The 14977-nt window shown below is 42.1% G+C and overlaps 1 protein-coding gene across 3 annotated transcripts in view; it reads left to right on the forward strand.

The window, feature by feature from the left end:
* The window catches only part of MYO16 (myosin XVI), a 247065-nt gene that overhangs the window by 43040 nt on the left and 189048 nt on the right, over window positions 1-14977 (forward strand). For all 3 annotated transcript variants that reach the window (XM_029047892.1, XM_029047891.1, XM_007668660.3), the window contains 2 exons: window positions 7448-7711; window positions 13760-13830. In XM_029047892.1, coding sequence (XP_028903725.1) covers window positions 7486-7711; window positions 13760-13830 — 297 coding nt within the window. In that variant the 5' untranslated portion in view covers window positions 7448-7485. The remainder of the gene's footprint in view (window positions 1-7447; window positions 7712-13759; window positions 13831-14977) is intronic.

Consider the following 14977-nt stretch of genomic DNA (forward strand, 5'->3'; position numbering starts at 1 on the left):
GGGACAGAGTCTGTGTCCAACCTGATTAAATTCTATCTACCACAGTGCTTGGCACTGTCTTTTCATTGACTTATGCAAAGTAGGTGTGCAGTAAATACTATTCAATGAATAAATAACATGTATTAAGTGTGTACTGTGTGCAGAACACTTTACTAAGTGCTTGGGACAGTACAATAGAATGAATGTGTAGCTGCCAGTAAAATGTCTAATTGGAGGCTAGCTTGCGTTGAAAAGTAATTGCATTATGTCAACGAAAAGGTAATGGCCTTGTATTAAACAAGGTGAATTCTAAGTATTCTATCCTTGGGACTCAACTCCAAAGTTGCTGTTGTAAAAAGGAGGAAGTAAAAACAAAGACAGCTAAAAGATGATCCCTTCAGAGTCCATGTAGGAGAAGGGATCTAAAGAGACCTGAATTATTTGTCCTCCAGAAACAATGTGACTTGATAGATTAAATTAATGAATGACTCTATAAACATCAATTGATCATTCTTCTTCACAACCCTATAGAAAAGTAGAAACACTCATTCAGATGGACAGGAAATTTTTAAGAGATGTAAGGAGATGACTCTTCAGGGCCCATATTAAAATTGTATGAGAATCATGATCATAAAATGCCTTCATAGAGAGGTAGAGCCATTTGATGGTAGATAGTATTTATTTTCGATTTACAGTTCATTTGGACAATAAGCTCATCTCTAGACTGTAAACTCTTTATGGGTAGGGAACGTATCTGCTAATTCTATTGTATTGTACTCTCTCAAGTGCTTCGTATAGTGCTCTGCACAGAACCAGTGTGCAGTAAACACCATTGATTGATGCTTATTGAGAAGCTGCCTGGCTTATTGGAAAGGCCACAGGCCTGGGCATCGGGGGACTTGGATTCTAATAGTGGCTTTACCTCCTGCCTGCTTTATGGACCTTGGAAAAGTCACTTGATTTCTCTGCGCCATAGTTTCCTCATCTATAAAGTGGCGATGAGATACTTGTCGTTCATCCCCTATAGACTGTGAGCCTCATGTGGGACCCATCTTGGTCCTTGTATCTAATCTCTTCCAGCTCTTAGTACAGTGCTTGGCCAAATGCTTAACAAATGCTAATATAATTCAGAATTGCTCTGCCGTTGATTGAATGCTGAGGGTTCTTAGCTCCAATCTTATCCTGAGGGCACTGCCCTGCTATCCTGGGCTCCTCTGGCATTTTGCTCCTCCTGCCACACCAGGTGCCTGTGGCCCTGTAATAATAATAATTGTGGCGGTTGTTAGGTGCTTTCTATGTGCCAAGCACTGTACTAAGCACTGGGGTGGATACAAGCCAAGTGGGTTGTACACAGTCCCTGTCCCATTTAGAGCTCACAGTCTTAATCCCCATTTTACAGCTGAGGTAACTGAGGCACAGAGAAGTGAAGTGACTTGTACAAGGCCACACAGCAGACAAGTGGCAGAGCCAGGATTACTACTTCTGACTCCCAGGCCCATGCTCTGTCCACTACACCATCCTGCGTGGGACAACCTGATTGCCTTGTATCTACCCCAGTGCTTAGAACAGTGCTTGGCACATAGTAAGCCCTTATCAAATACCAGCATTATTATTATTGTGCCAAGGCTGCCATTCAGTTGACACTGCACCTGCACTGCACCAGGCCACTCTCACTCCAACAGTGCCTCCATGCCGAGGGTGCCACTCAACTGAAAATGCACCTGAGTCCTTTCTAAAACCTTTCATCTATTTGACATTATTTCCTGAGGCTATTACCAAGTATACATTTCTTGCCTGAAAAGGTGTGCTTTGGGTCTGAGAGTGTATTGAAGAGGATTTATTTTTAAGACATTCAAGAATAATCTCTCCTTTTCAGTCTCTTGATATTTACTAAGGCATTAGCCCTGAATGATTGAGCAGTAAGAACAAAGATGGTGTTTTAAGGCTCTGGATAAATGGGGTTAGCTTGCATTTATGTATCTTTTCTCTTCTGGGCTTTCAAAACTCTAGAAAACATTCTCCCAAAGAGCTGGATATTCAATTTTCAGAGGTGTGCCAAGCAGCATTGCCCAGTGAGTAGAGCATGGGCCTGGGAGTCATAAGGAGCAGATTCTGATCCTCCGCTCTTTTCTACTCTGTGACCTCAGACCTGCCACTTACCTTCTCTGTGCCTCAGTTCCCTCATCTGTAAAATGGGGATTAAAACTGTGAGCCTCTTGTGGGACAGGGACTGTGTCCCAACCAATTTCCTTGTATCCACTCCAGCGCTTAGTACAGTGCCTGGCACGTAGTCAGTGCTTAAACACCACAGTTATTATTATTGCAGCTTTGTGCAATTCCTTAGAGCAGTGTCATTAAAAATGCACACAAATTGCTACTCCATTCGAGTTTCATACCTTAACTCCACACAACTCCGTTATGCCTGAATCTACAGGATGAGTGGTTTAGAATGGGCTCTTCTTACCTCCTGACTATTCTTTTCCAATGAGTAGTCAGAGTTTTGGCATCTGACAAGACCATTGTTTTATAGAGAGTTTCAGAGTTCCACAGACTTGTCATTTTTATTAGCTTATGAACAGCAAAGAGTGACACCAGAAGGAAAAGTCAGACAGGAAAGGATTTGTTTTTCACTGACTGCAGAAATGAGGTTTTAAACTGTTTTCTGCCTTGCGGGGAGGTTGGATATTGTTTCCGATGGGTGTCTTTGGATGGCTGCTGGGAGCAAACTGTCAAGAAACACTTACTGTTTATCAACTTAGTCCTTTTCTTTCTTTTGTTTTTTCCTCATCTCACCTTTTGCTGTTACCATTCGTTTCTGTGTCTTTTCTCCTGTTCCTAAGATATGTGAACAATGTGTATCTGCCTATTTTTCCCCATCAGTCGTAAACTGTTGAGAAACAGCATGGCATAGTGGAAAGAACAAGGGCCTGGGAGTCAGAGGGTCAGCGTTCTAATCCTGACTTCCCTCACTTGCCTTCTGTGTGATCTTGGGCAAGTCACGTTTTTATGTTATTTGTTAAGCACTTACTATTTGTCAAGCACTGTTCTAAGACCTGGGGTAGGTAAAAGGTAATCAGCTTGAACACAGTCCCTGTCCCACATAGGACTCACAGCCTTAATCCCCATTTTACAGATGAAGTAACTGAGGCACAGAGAAGTGAAGCAACTTGACCAAGGTCACCCAGCAGGCAGGTGACAGAGCTGGGATTAGAACCCAGGTCCTTCTGAACTCCTAGACCCATGCTCTATCCACTAGACCACACTACTTGATATCCCTCTGAAAATAGAGTATTCACCTCTTTGGGAGAATGCTTTCTAGAGCTTTGAAGCCCATATTAATGTCTCTCTCTCTCTCAAACTGTAAGTTCTTTGTGGGCAGGTAATAAGAGCACTGGTTTGGGAGTCAGAGGTCATGAGTTTGAATCCTAGCTCTGCCACTTGGCAGCTGTGTGACTGTGGGCAAGTCACTTAACTTCTCTGTGCCTCAGTTACCTCATCTGTAAAATGGGGATGAAGACTGTGAGTCTTATGTGGGACAACCTGATTACCCTGTGTACTCCAGCACTTAGAACAGTGCTCTGCACATAGTAAGCGCTTAACCAACACCAACATTATTATTTAATGGTGTTGTATTGTGCTCTCCCGAGTGCTTAGTACAGTGCTCTGCTCTTAGTAAGCACTCGGTAAATATCAATGATTGATATTGAGAGAGAGATTTTAATACTATTATCTAGAATTTTCTCTGCTACAGCACGCATTTTCAATATGGAGTTGGGTTTAAATTGAAGACGAGGCAGTAGCTTCAGTAAATCAGTAGATAGTTAAAGCAGTCTATTAGAAACCCTGTAGGGTTGATTAATAGTGTCCACAAAGTAACTATTTTCCCAGGTATCCAACTGGAAATTGATTGCAGTTTCTGCTTACCAACCCAGTCACATCACAGGGTTTTTGAAGAACAATATCCAGGAATACAGTTTATTGGAGGATAACCAGTTGAATCCCTTCAGAAATTCCTGTCCCTCTAAAAGGGAAGAATGTATTTTGAAGAAATTTTTTCATGTAATCATCTTTTCATTTTGCTACTTGGGGTTCCCCTGAATGGAGCTGAGTTTAGGAACTCTTTGTGCTTAGAGATCTTTTTTTTTCCTGGGAAGACTCTGCACTATTAATTTATTCATTGATTTAATTCCACAAAGGTAAATTATTTTAAACTTGAAATCTCTGTTTCACAGCGTAGAAAGTTGGCAGATCCATAAGATTAGTAGTAAAGTTACTGATGTACAGAGCACTTTAGTGATTGATGTCTGATTCCTCTCAGTGCTTGGCACATAGTAAGCACTTAACAAATACTGTAATTATAATTAGTACAACATAATTGTTTTTTACAAGATTAGATAAAGCTTTTAAATTCAGGAATTTGAACAGTGCTGCTACTCCTCTCTTGATGAAAATAATTTATTTCAAAAGGAACTGGGGATGTAAGCAGCGTGGCTCAGTGGAAAGAGCCCGGGCTTCGGAGTCAGAGGTCATGAGTTTGACTCCCGGTTCTGCCACTTGTCAGCTGTGTGACTGTGGGCAAGTCACTTAATTTCTCTGTGCCTCAGTTACCGCATCTGTAAAATGGGGATTAACTGTGAGCCTCATGTGGGACAGCCTGATTCCCCTGTATCTACCCCAGCGCTTAGAACAGTACCCTGCACATAGTAAGCGCTTAACAAATACCAACATTATTATTATTATATAATATTAGCTTTTGTCATCAAGAGGGTCCTGTAGTCATGTGTTTTTCATAACATAGAGTAACATCGTTTGAGCTGTTGCAGACTTCTTGTGCCACAGGTAACTTGTAGTCACCTGCAGAAATAATGATAAATTATTTTTTAATAAGCTATTTTAGGGAGCAAGAAATCATTACTGCAGCAAATGGACGGTATAAGGTAGCCATGTGTAACAGTAGTGTGTATTGCTGAAGAGGAAAACCAATAATTCATGTGGTCTGAATTTGTCATCCAATTCCCCAGGTTTTGCACATCAATATTTATGGCATCATCTATTGCTTGACCCACAGTTTTTCTTCACATTTATCTTCGGTGTTTTTGAAAAGCATCGTGACTAACAAGGAGTAGCACGAGGTTTCAGAACTCAGTATTTGTGAGAAAAAATCTGAATTTGCTATAAAACCTCTGCAAATTCTAAGCAGTATTACTTATGCCTGGCATTTTATTTGGGGAGTGGGAGAGGTGGGCTGATTTTCTTTTCAGTGGGACTGGCTTGCCTTTTCAGTTGCCTTTGGTAAATATTCGGTCATTTGCATTAGGTACACTATTTTAATAAAGCAACTATCATGAAATGGTGAAAGCATGTATGGTTCTTTGCTGAGGCACCTTCTCCAGCTGGAAAAATATGAACCCCTCTCTCCCCTGACCCCTCACCCGTGGTATTTTAAGTGAGAGTTTGTAAGCTTTATTCCTTCTCCTCCAGGGGACCATTTCTATCACTGGGTGCTGTCAAACTTTCAGAGAGTTTTAAGGTTAAGGAATAACGGTAAAAGAATGAGTTCAGAGCAATGAGAGTTTGGCGTATGTGATAGTAAAAGAGTTGGGAGCTGGCTACCTCCTTAATAACACCAGGAGGGACAGATTTCCTGAGCAGATCCTATGGCAGTGGAACAATCCATTACTTGATGTCTCTGATTTGTGATATCGATGTGGAGAGATGGAAACAGAGATAACAACATAGATATGTAGAGATAAAGAAATCCAATATTTTGTTGACCCGCGTGGCACTGCAAGCAATCAGAGTTTGACCTCTCAGCCATTATGCTAAGATGTTTTGCCGATCAAGAACAGGGGAAGAGACACTGTCTGATCTCGGGTTGATCCATCTCCTCTGTCAGGCCACCTCCCCTCTTGTTGAAAAAATCAACATTATTTCCCAGGTCCTAGAGATGAGGGCAAGGTTGAGGGTAGTACCGAGAACAGGGAATTTTCAGAATGGTTTGCTTAGGCCTCTGGGGAATCAGAATGGCATTGTAGTTCAAATGATTGTCAATCCATCACTTGTATTTATTGAACTATGACTGTGGGCTGTGGGCAGAGTGCTGTGCTAAGCGGTTGGGATAAGGGCACTATGATTCTCTGAGGAAACTGCTCTCTTTATAGACTTTTCCTGCAGATGATTGAAATAGCCTTTCAGTGGTCTCCCCTATCTGTTTTAATAATGGGTTAGTTGGCAGGAATTTTCCATTCCGAATAAAAGGTAGACAGTTTCTTGTCGCTGGTCCTGATTCCACCAATGGTATGCCAAGCAGGTAGGAAGCAAAATCTAATGAGTTATGCCAATAAGGTGATTATTTTGTCTTTATCAAATCGTGATGCAATCTTGAAATTCAGTCTTCTTGGATATCTGTCAAATAATATATTTACACATGAATTTGTAAACCCCCTAACAGCTCCGATTACCCCGTTCAAGAAAACACAAACCGAACCTTTCCTGCAGCTTAAGTTGATCTAATTCAGATTTGAATATCAATGAGCTCAGCCCTTCTGCCTTGACTCCCATTCCCAATTTCTCAACTTTACTCAGCCTAATCATCCCTCTAGACTACTTGTGTGCTTATAAAATGAGAGTCTGGTAAAAGTCTTTTTCTTTTTTTTTTAAACCATTAGGTTGACAAGTTGGCAGTTTAAGATTTCTTTTAGAGTTGTCACAGGAGTTCCAAGAAGCATCGTGGTGCGGTTTCACCCCCAGTTTTTTTCCAAATAACTTTTAGGTTGACATGTAATGGACTCTCCCAAGCTCTTAGTACAGAGCTCAGCACAGAGTAAATGCTCAGTCAGTACCTGTTAGCTCAATGATACTAATGGTGGATTGATTCCCCTACTAAACTGTAAATTCCTTGAGGCAGAAATCATGTATCGTAATTCTATGGCAGTCTCTCAAGTTCTTAATACAGTCACTTGCACAGAGATTCAGTAGATACCAGTTAGTGTAATGGTCATCTGCACTGTTGTGCTATAAAGCAGCATGGTCTAGTAGATAGAGCATAAGCCTGTGAGTCAGAAGGACCTGGATTCTCATCCTGGTTCTGCTACTTTTCCTCTATGTGACCTTGGGCAAGTCACTTCATGTCTCTGGGCCTCAGTTCCCTCATCGGTAAAATGGGGATTAAGTCTCTGAGCCCCATGTGGGATGGGGACTGTGTCGATCCTGATAGCTTGTATATACGCCAGTGCTTAGAACAGTGCCTGGCTCATAGTAAGTGCTTAACGCATACCATAAAAAAGTAACTCAATCTCTTAATTCTCCCACTTGTGGAATGGGGCTTTTCATCCGCCTTTAAGATGAAAGGCACTGATGGGCTTAGTATTCATCTATTTTGGGGGACAGGCTGGTGGGAGAGTGGTCGTTATGGGGAAAAAGCGCTCTGGTCTAAAGACGTTTGTGACAGTCTCTTATTTTGTCTCAGGCTGCTTCCAGCTCTGTAATGTTTTCCGATCCCATGACATGGAAATCGACCAGTACCTCCTGGAGTCCCTGCCCTTGGGCCAACGCCAGCGGCTGGTGAAGAGAATTCGCTGTGACCAGATCAAGGCCTACTACGAACGGGAAAAGGCTTTTCGGAAACAAGAGGGAGGCCTGAAGAGGCTGAAACGGGCCAAGAAGCACAGAGTTCACTTTACGCTCTCAGATATGATTCAGGATGCAATCATCCATCACAACGACAAGGAAGGTATGTTGAACCATCATTATCTGGCTTGCTTTTGGGAGCGTTTTTTGGGGATTTTTGGCATTTCTTAAGCACTTACTGTGTGACAGGCACTGTATTATGCACTGGGGTAGATAAAAGTTGATCGGGTGGGTTTTCTTCTGCTGTTATTATTATGGTACTCGTTACAGCACTTACTTTGTGTCATGCACTCTTCTAATCACTGAAATAGATACAAATCAATCAGGTTGGACACAGTCCCTGTCCCACAGGGGGCTCCCACTCTTAATCTCCATTTTTCCAGGTGAGGTAATGGAGGCCCAGAGATGTTAAGTGACTTGCCCAAGGTCACACAACAAACATGTAGGGGAGCCGGGATTAGAACCCCGGTCCTCCTGACTCCCGGGCCCGGGCTGTATCCACTAAGCAGCGTGGCTCAGTGGAAAGAGCCCGGGCTTTGGAGTCAGAGGTCATGGGTTCGAATCCTGGCTCGGCCACTTGTCAGCTGTGTGACTTTGGGCAAGTCACTTAACTTCTCGGTGCCTCAGTTACCTCATCTGTAAAATGGGGATTAAGACTGTGAGCCCCACGTGGGACAACCTGACTCCCCGTGTCTACCCCAGCGCTTAGAACAGTGCTCGGCACATAGTAAGTGCTTAACAAATAGCAACATTATTATTATTAGAGTGGAGATCTTCATCATGAGTCCACTTGGTCCAGACTGTGAGATCAGTTCTCCCTCTGTTTGAAGAGCAGGAAAATTCAGGTAGGCAGGTAATAAACAGTGTTTATTAAGAACCTACTGTGCAGAGCACTGTAGTAAGAGCTGGGAGAAAATTCACAGGTGGAAATTGGACACGGTCCCTGTCCCTGAGGGCATTACAATCTATGAATAATAAATGGAGGAAAGACTTGCAATGGAGACATTGGGAGCAATGAAAAGAGACATTAAAACAGCATAAGCGACTAGGACAAATACACAATACACAAAATAAAATCACCCAGGGAACAATGTAGAACACTTCATCAGGAAATAATGTGTAGGGAAAATAGATTTTAGAATGGCAATCTCCCTTAAAATGACAGATTACTTTTAATAAAAGGCCACAAATTACCAGGAAACCACAATAAAGGACTCACAATATTAGCTGGATTTATTCTTAGAAAAAATGCAATATTTTTAGAATAAACTGCTGTTAATACTGGAATTGATTTTTCAATAACAGACTATACAAATATTTGGCCTAGTCATATCATCGTCATGAATTCTTTTGGGAAAGACTTTTACATCTTTACTTTCAGTCAGAATCTAACTGTAAATACGATTGAAAATAAAGAACCAATTTCCAAGTCTGAAAGTATGAAGCTTTGCACATGAAGTAACTTAGATTGAAAAAAAATTCAATATGAAATGTGATGTAACATCCAATGCCCTCTTTCTCTCCATGTTGGGTTGAAATAGTTTCCTCCACCCTTTCCCAGAGCCAACCAGAAAAATATCAGTAATCAAAGATTACATTGCCCTCTCAAACTTCATCCATGTTCATTATTTTATACATTTTTTATAATTTTTTATTCCAGGAAAGGCCTTCCTATGTGCTATGAACAAGTAGAATGTGATGTAGTGGAAAGAGCATGGATCTGGGTGTCAGAGGGACCTGGGTTCTAATTCTGGCTTTGCACTTGACTGCTTTGTGACCCTGGGAAAATCACTTCTCTAGGCCTCAGTTATCTCATCTGTAAAATGGGGATTAAGACTGTGAGCCCCAAGTAGGACATGGGCTATGCCCAACCTTTGCACCCATTTTTCAATCAATCAATCGTGTTTATTGAGTGCTTACTGTGTGCAGAACACTGTACCAAGCGCTTGGGGGAGTGCAACAAAAGAGAGTTGCTAGATGCATTCCCTATCCACAAGAAGCTTGCAGTCTTTGAATACAAGGGAGAGATTTATTGACACAGTTCTGCCCAAACGGTTATTTTCACTATGGGTTTTGGATAGAAAAGGACCACTTTTCTTCCGACATCATGTCCTTATTCCTCTTGCTCTGAGTGTGAAGTTATTGGTTGAATCAGCAATTCAGTGAAAGACCATCAAAAAACCCCCAAATCCATCTTTCTATGCTCTTTTGACCACTCTCTCCAGGGAAGCACCCACACACAAGCATGCGACCTCTGAAAAAATGAGCCACAGCCTACAGACTGAGCTATGCCCGATGCTCTCGAGCAATCATCTCCCCAGTGCCCCCAGGCACTATAGAGCTGGCAGCTGCCTGTGTATTTTGGTCTTAAATTGAAAGTGATTTTGCAGAGAAACAAGGTTACATTCTCATACTAATAGACTGAGGAGCACAAATCCTGATTCGCTATTCAGTTTAAACCCTGGGAAGCTGGACAGACAGAACTTTAATCATGCCTCCTTTGGAATGAGCTAAGAGGAATGAGGAGGCTTCTTTTTTGATGGTATTTAAGCGCTTATTATGTGCCCGGCACTGTTCTAAGCACTGATGTAGATACAAGATAATCAGATGGGACACAGTCTCTGTCCCACGTGAGGATCACAGTCTTAATCCAGCTTTTACAGATGAGGAAACTGAGGCCCAGAGGAGTGAAGTGATTTGCCCGAGGTCTCACAGCAGACAAGTGGTGAAGCTGGGATTAGAACCCAGGTCCTTTTGACTCCCAGGCCCGTGCTCTTTCCACTTGGCCACGCTGATTCCCTTGTTGTCCCGCCCTGTTGGAATGGTTTGTTTCACATATTTTCCCATCGGAGTAACAGTCTCTAACATATCCAGGGCTGTTCACCACTATGACAGTCAGCTAGCCTATTAAGTTAGCTGATGATACCTACTTTTCCCAGTTGGAAATCTTTTCTGAAAAGCACTCTCCTTGGGATGCCCTGTAGGGTTTTCTATCAACAGATTCTCACTCCTACTTTACCCAATTTTTTTTTTTTAATCAACTTTCAGGAGCAAACAGAACTAGAAATTACTGCTGGGGTTTTGCTGAAATATGAAGAGAGGATATGGTGGGTCTTGAGGTTGGGATTTAGAGCCTCAGAGAAGTAAAGTATCTTGCCCAAGGTCACACAGACACATGGAGGAGCCGGGATTAGAGCCCAGATCCTTCTGACTCCCAGGCCCGTGCTCTTTCGACTAGACCGTGCTGCCGGATAGTGGTATTTATTGAGCACTTATTGTTTTCAGAGCACTATACTAAGCATTTGGAAGAGTACAATACAGCAGAGTTGTTAGATATATTTCCTTCCCCTGTAGAGAGGTAATTTAGGCAGTCAGGCAATTAGAGTTGAAACTTGGATTTGAAAGACCTCCTTCCTCAGAAGAGCTACAAGTTTCCATTCCGATACTCTTGCTGAAAAGAAGTAGTGATGGTTGGCTGCTTTGAAGTTGCTCTCCACAGGTATTTTTTACCTTGAGGGTAGACATCAGACATATAGAATTTCCATCAGGCAGGAAGGAGAGAGACTTCGGGAAATCCCAGTGATCTTTAAAATTGGATCGTTTCTTCTTTTTTGAGGCCAGCTGAATCAAATAGGGGACACTCACACAAAAATAAAATGATGAAAAGAATCTCAGTGAGTTTGAGATTCACATAGTCTCTTCCATTAGTGCTGATTGGCAAAATCTCCTTGCTCTTTCAGTTTTCCAGTGGAAGCACTCTAGCTTCTTGGCTGTGTCATCTCTGGAAATCTTTGCCCCTGACATTTTGCTGGTCACTTGGTCTACTAGGGCGAGAAAGCCCACTTCACTTTAAAAAAAATCTTGATGCCTCGCCTCTGCCTCAAATCTTGTCCTTAATTCTGTTGGTCTAAATTCCCTTTCAGTTGATTCTCTAATCCATTGATCCCCAGTTCTCTATGTTAACTCCATCAGTGCCACTTTAGAACTTAACTTCCTAAATATTTCCAAAAAGGGTACATCCTATTTTGCCTCCTCACCTCTAGCTGAGCTAAGTCTTTCTTTAGTTCAAACTTAAATCAGGAATGCCCCATCTAGAGAAATTTTTGAGTCGGTAGCAGAGGTAAATGGATCACTCTTTCCTCTTATCTCTAGCTTATTTCTTTTGTGAGTTGAGGTCCGTCTGAAGAAGCAGCATAAATGTGTAGAGAGGGTGACTAAAGGCCTACATGATGAAGGGTAAAGGAGAGACATGAAGAGGCCCACAGTAAGAATAAGAATTCTTTTGATTCCCAGATTTAAGCTTGAGGGAGTTTTTTTGTTTTTTTCCCCTGCATAGTGCAAGGAAACAGTACAGGTTTCATCTTTGGCATTCTGCTTATGCTATTCCTGATATCCCCTTATCTTTCGATTTCAAGGTCCAGTCAATCAATCATGTTTATTGAGCACTTACTGTGTGCAGGCCACTGTACTAAGCACTTGGGAGAGTTGAAGCAGTGTGGCCTAGTGGATGAGCATGTGGGAGACAGAAGGACCAGGGGTCCAATCCTGCTCTGCCACAGACTCTGCTGTGTGACCCTGGGTAAATTACTTACCTTCTCTGCACCTCAGTTCCTTCATCTGTAAAATGGGGACTAAGCCTGTGGGCCCTATTTGGGACATGGACTGTGTCCAACCTGAATATCTTGTATCTACCCCAGCTCTTAAAACAGTGTCTGGCACATAGTAAGCACTTAACAAATACCACTATTATTATTATTACAACACAACTATATAACAGACACATTCCCTGCCCACAGCGAGCTATGCTATAATTAGTGTCTTCTATTTTGAGGTTCTCTTGATTCTCGGGTGCCGCTGTAATAACTATTCACTTCATTTCTCTGCTCCTTAATGGGTCTCTTTCCTCTAATTCTAGTCTTACAACCCATCACATTTGAAAGTTGCTGTTTCATCTTTATCAAGCCTGGATTATACTCTGATACCACACAAGTGCACACACACATGCACACACAGATGTGTAGAGCTATATTCACGTAACAACTTGCTTCAAGGAAACTGTACACTCTGAGAAAGGTCTTTATTGGTGATTTCACTAAATTTCTGTTGGTTTTTTTTAATGGTATTTGTTAAGCACGTACTATGTGTCAGGCACTGGGCTAGATAAAAGATAATCAAGTTGGACACAATCCATGTCCCACATGGGGAACACAGTGTCAATCCCCATTTTACAGATACGGTAACTGAGGAACAGAGAAGTTAAGTGTCTTGCCTAAAGTCATACAGCAAAGTGGCAAAGCCGGGATTAAAACGCAGGTCTTTTGACTCCTAGTCCCATGCTTTAATCACTAGGCCATGCAGCTTCTTGTTTGTAGTCTAAGGGGTACAGAGAGCCTGTATCCTATTCCCTTTTGGCCCAAATTGTTTTCACAGGATGGACTCTTTGCCACTGATGTCTCTGTCAGCTCTTTGGCAGGGCAATTCTCTCAGCTGTGATGGAAAGATGAATTTTATAAGCTATAAATTCTGAACATGCTATCCTCGTACCTTGGTGAAAAAAGTCCACTGAGTCTCGTGGGATCTTAAGGCACAGAGTTTTAAAAGACATCTTTGATCCAGCTCTTACAGAAATCTGGTCCAAAAGCTTCAGGGCTCATCAAGTTTACAGCTGAAAAATTCCTCAGCGTCACTTACAGTGACTGTAGTTATCAAAAGCCATTTACTAATGGACTGGAGCACTGAGGTAGATAAGGGGAACGTTGACCCTGCATAGCAGCTTGGCTCAGTGGAAAGAGCCTGGGCTTGGGAGTCAGAGGTCGTGGGTTCTAATTGGCTCTGACGCTTGCCAGCTGTGTAACTTTGGGCAAGTCACTTCTCTGTGCCTCAGTTTCCTCATCTGTAAAATGGGGGTGAAGACTGTGAGGCCAGCGTGGGACAACCTGATCACCTTGTATCCCCCAGCGCTTAGAACAGTGCTTTGCACATAGTAAGCGCTTAACAAATACCACCATTTATAGTTCCAAATTCCTTCTGATGCTTTTCATTCATGGATTACATTTTGTTAATGTATTAAAGAGGATGATGAAGGAGGGAGCTCTTTGAGGAAATGGGATGAGTCTTGCCACTGACACCCTTCTCATTGATCCTGTTCCAGTGCTCCAGCTATTGAAGAATGGTGCTGACCCTTCTACTCCTATTTCTTCAGGAGGATCCTTACTCCATCTGGTAAGAACTGAAATAATAGCCCCTAAATGCTATGGGAATCTAGGGGGCATTTTGTGTGTCTGTACAGAGGTAAGTGCATAGATGAAGCAGAAGGGAGAAATATAAATATATTATTATAATACATTATATTCTCTTGTATCTTCCCTATAATATATTATAAATATACATTATATATAATAATGATGGTATTTGTTAAGCACTTACTATGTGCCAAGCACTGTGAAGATACAAGATAATCAGGTCAGTCCCAACCCTTGTCCCACTTGGGACTCTCAGTCTAAATAGGAAGGAGAACAGGTATTAAATCCTCATTTTACAGATAACAGGCAGAGGGAAGTTGTGACCTGCCCAAAGTCAGACAGCCATCAAGTGGCAGAACCCTTTATTAGAACTCAGGTCCTCTGACTCTTCACGCCCATGCTCTTTCCATTAAGCCATGCCAAGTTCTTAGTACAGTGCTCTGTGTGGGGTAATAGCTCAATAAACACCATCAATTATTTACCCTTATCTTCATCATATCCTAAAATGTCTCTTATTAAATATATCACGGCAGTGTGGTAGGGATAAGCAAACAAGTTGGAAGAAAAGGCTCAGTGAAATAGTGGTGGAAGAAAACAGCCGTTTGACTTCTATTAATCATAAAAAGCATCCCTGGACATGAAGAACCTTTGAATGTCTTGGAAAGCAGGAAGGGAGGAGAGGGAAGAGAGATTTATTCCAAAAGGCTCATGAGATGAGTCAAACTGGGGGAAGCCTTTTTTTTTACGGTATCTGCTAAGCACTTACCATGTGCCAAGCACTGAATTAAGCACTGAGGTAGAGTCAAGAAAATCAGGTTGGACACAGTCCCTATCCCACATAGGGCTCAGGGTCCTAATCCCTATTTTACAGCGGAGATAACTGAGGTACAGAGAAGTGAAGTGACTTGTCCAAGGTCACCCAGCAGACAAGTGTCAGATCTCAAATTAGAACCCGAATCCTCTAAATCCCAGGCCCAGGCTCTTTCCACTAGGCCACGCTGCTTCTTGGGGCAAGGGTCAAGCGGAGCGCTTGGATGTAGAGCATGGTCTCAGAGTTAGGTCATAATTATTTTATTTGCGTGCCAATATGACAGCTAAGAAGCACATGAAAAATTGCAAAGATTAAA

The sequence above is a fragment of the Ornithorhynchus anatinus genome, chromosome 20 (assembly GCF_004115215.2).
Source record: "Ornithorhynchus anatinus isolate Pmale09 chromosome 20, mOrnAna1.pri.v4, whole genome shotgun sequence".
NCBI classification, from domain to species: Eukaryota; Metazoa; Chordata; class Mammalia; order Monotremata; family Ornithorhynchidae; genus Ornithorhynchus; species Ornithorhynchus anatinus.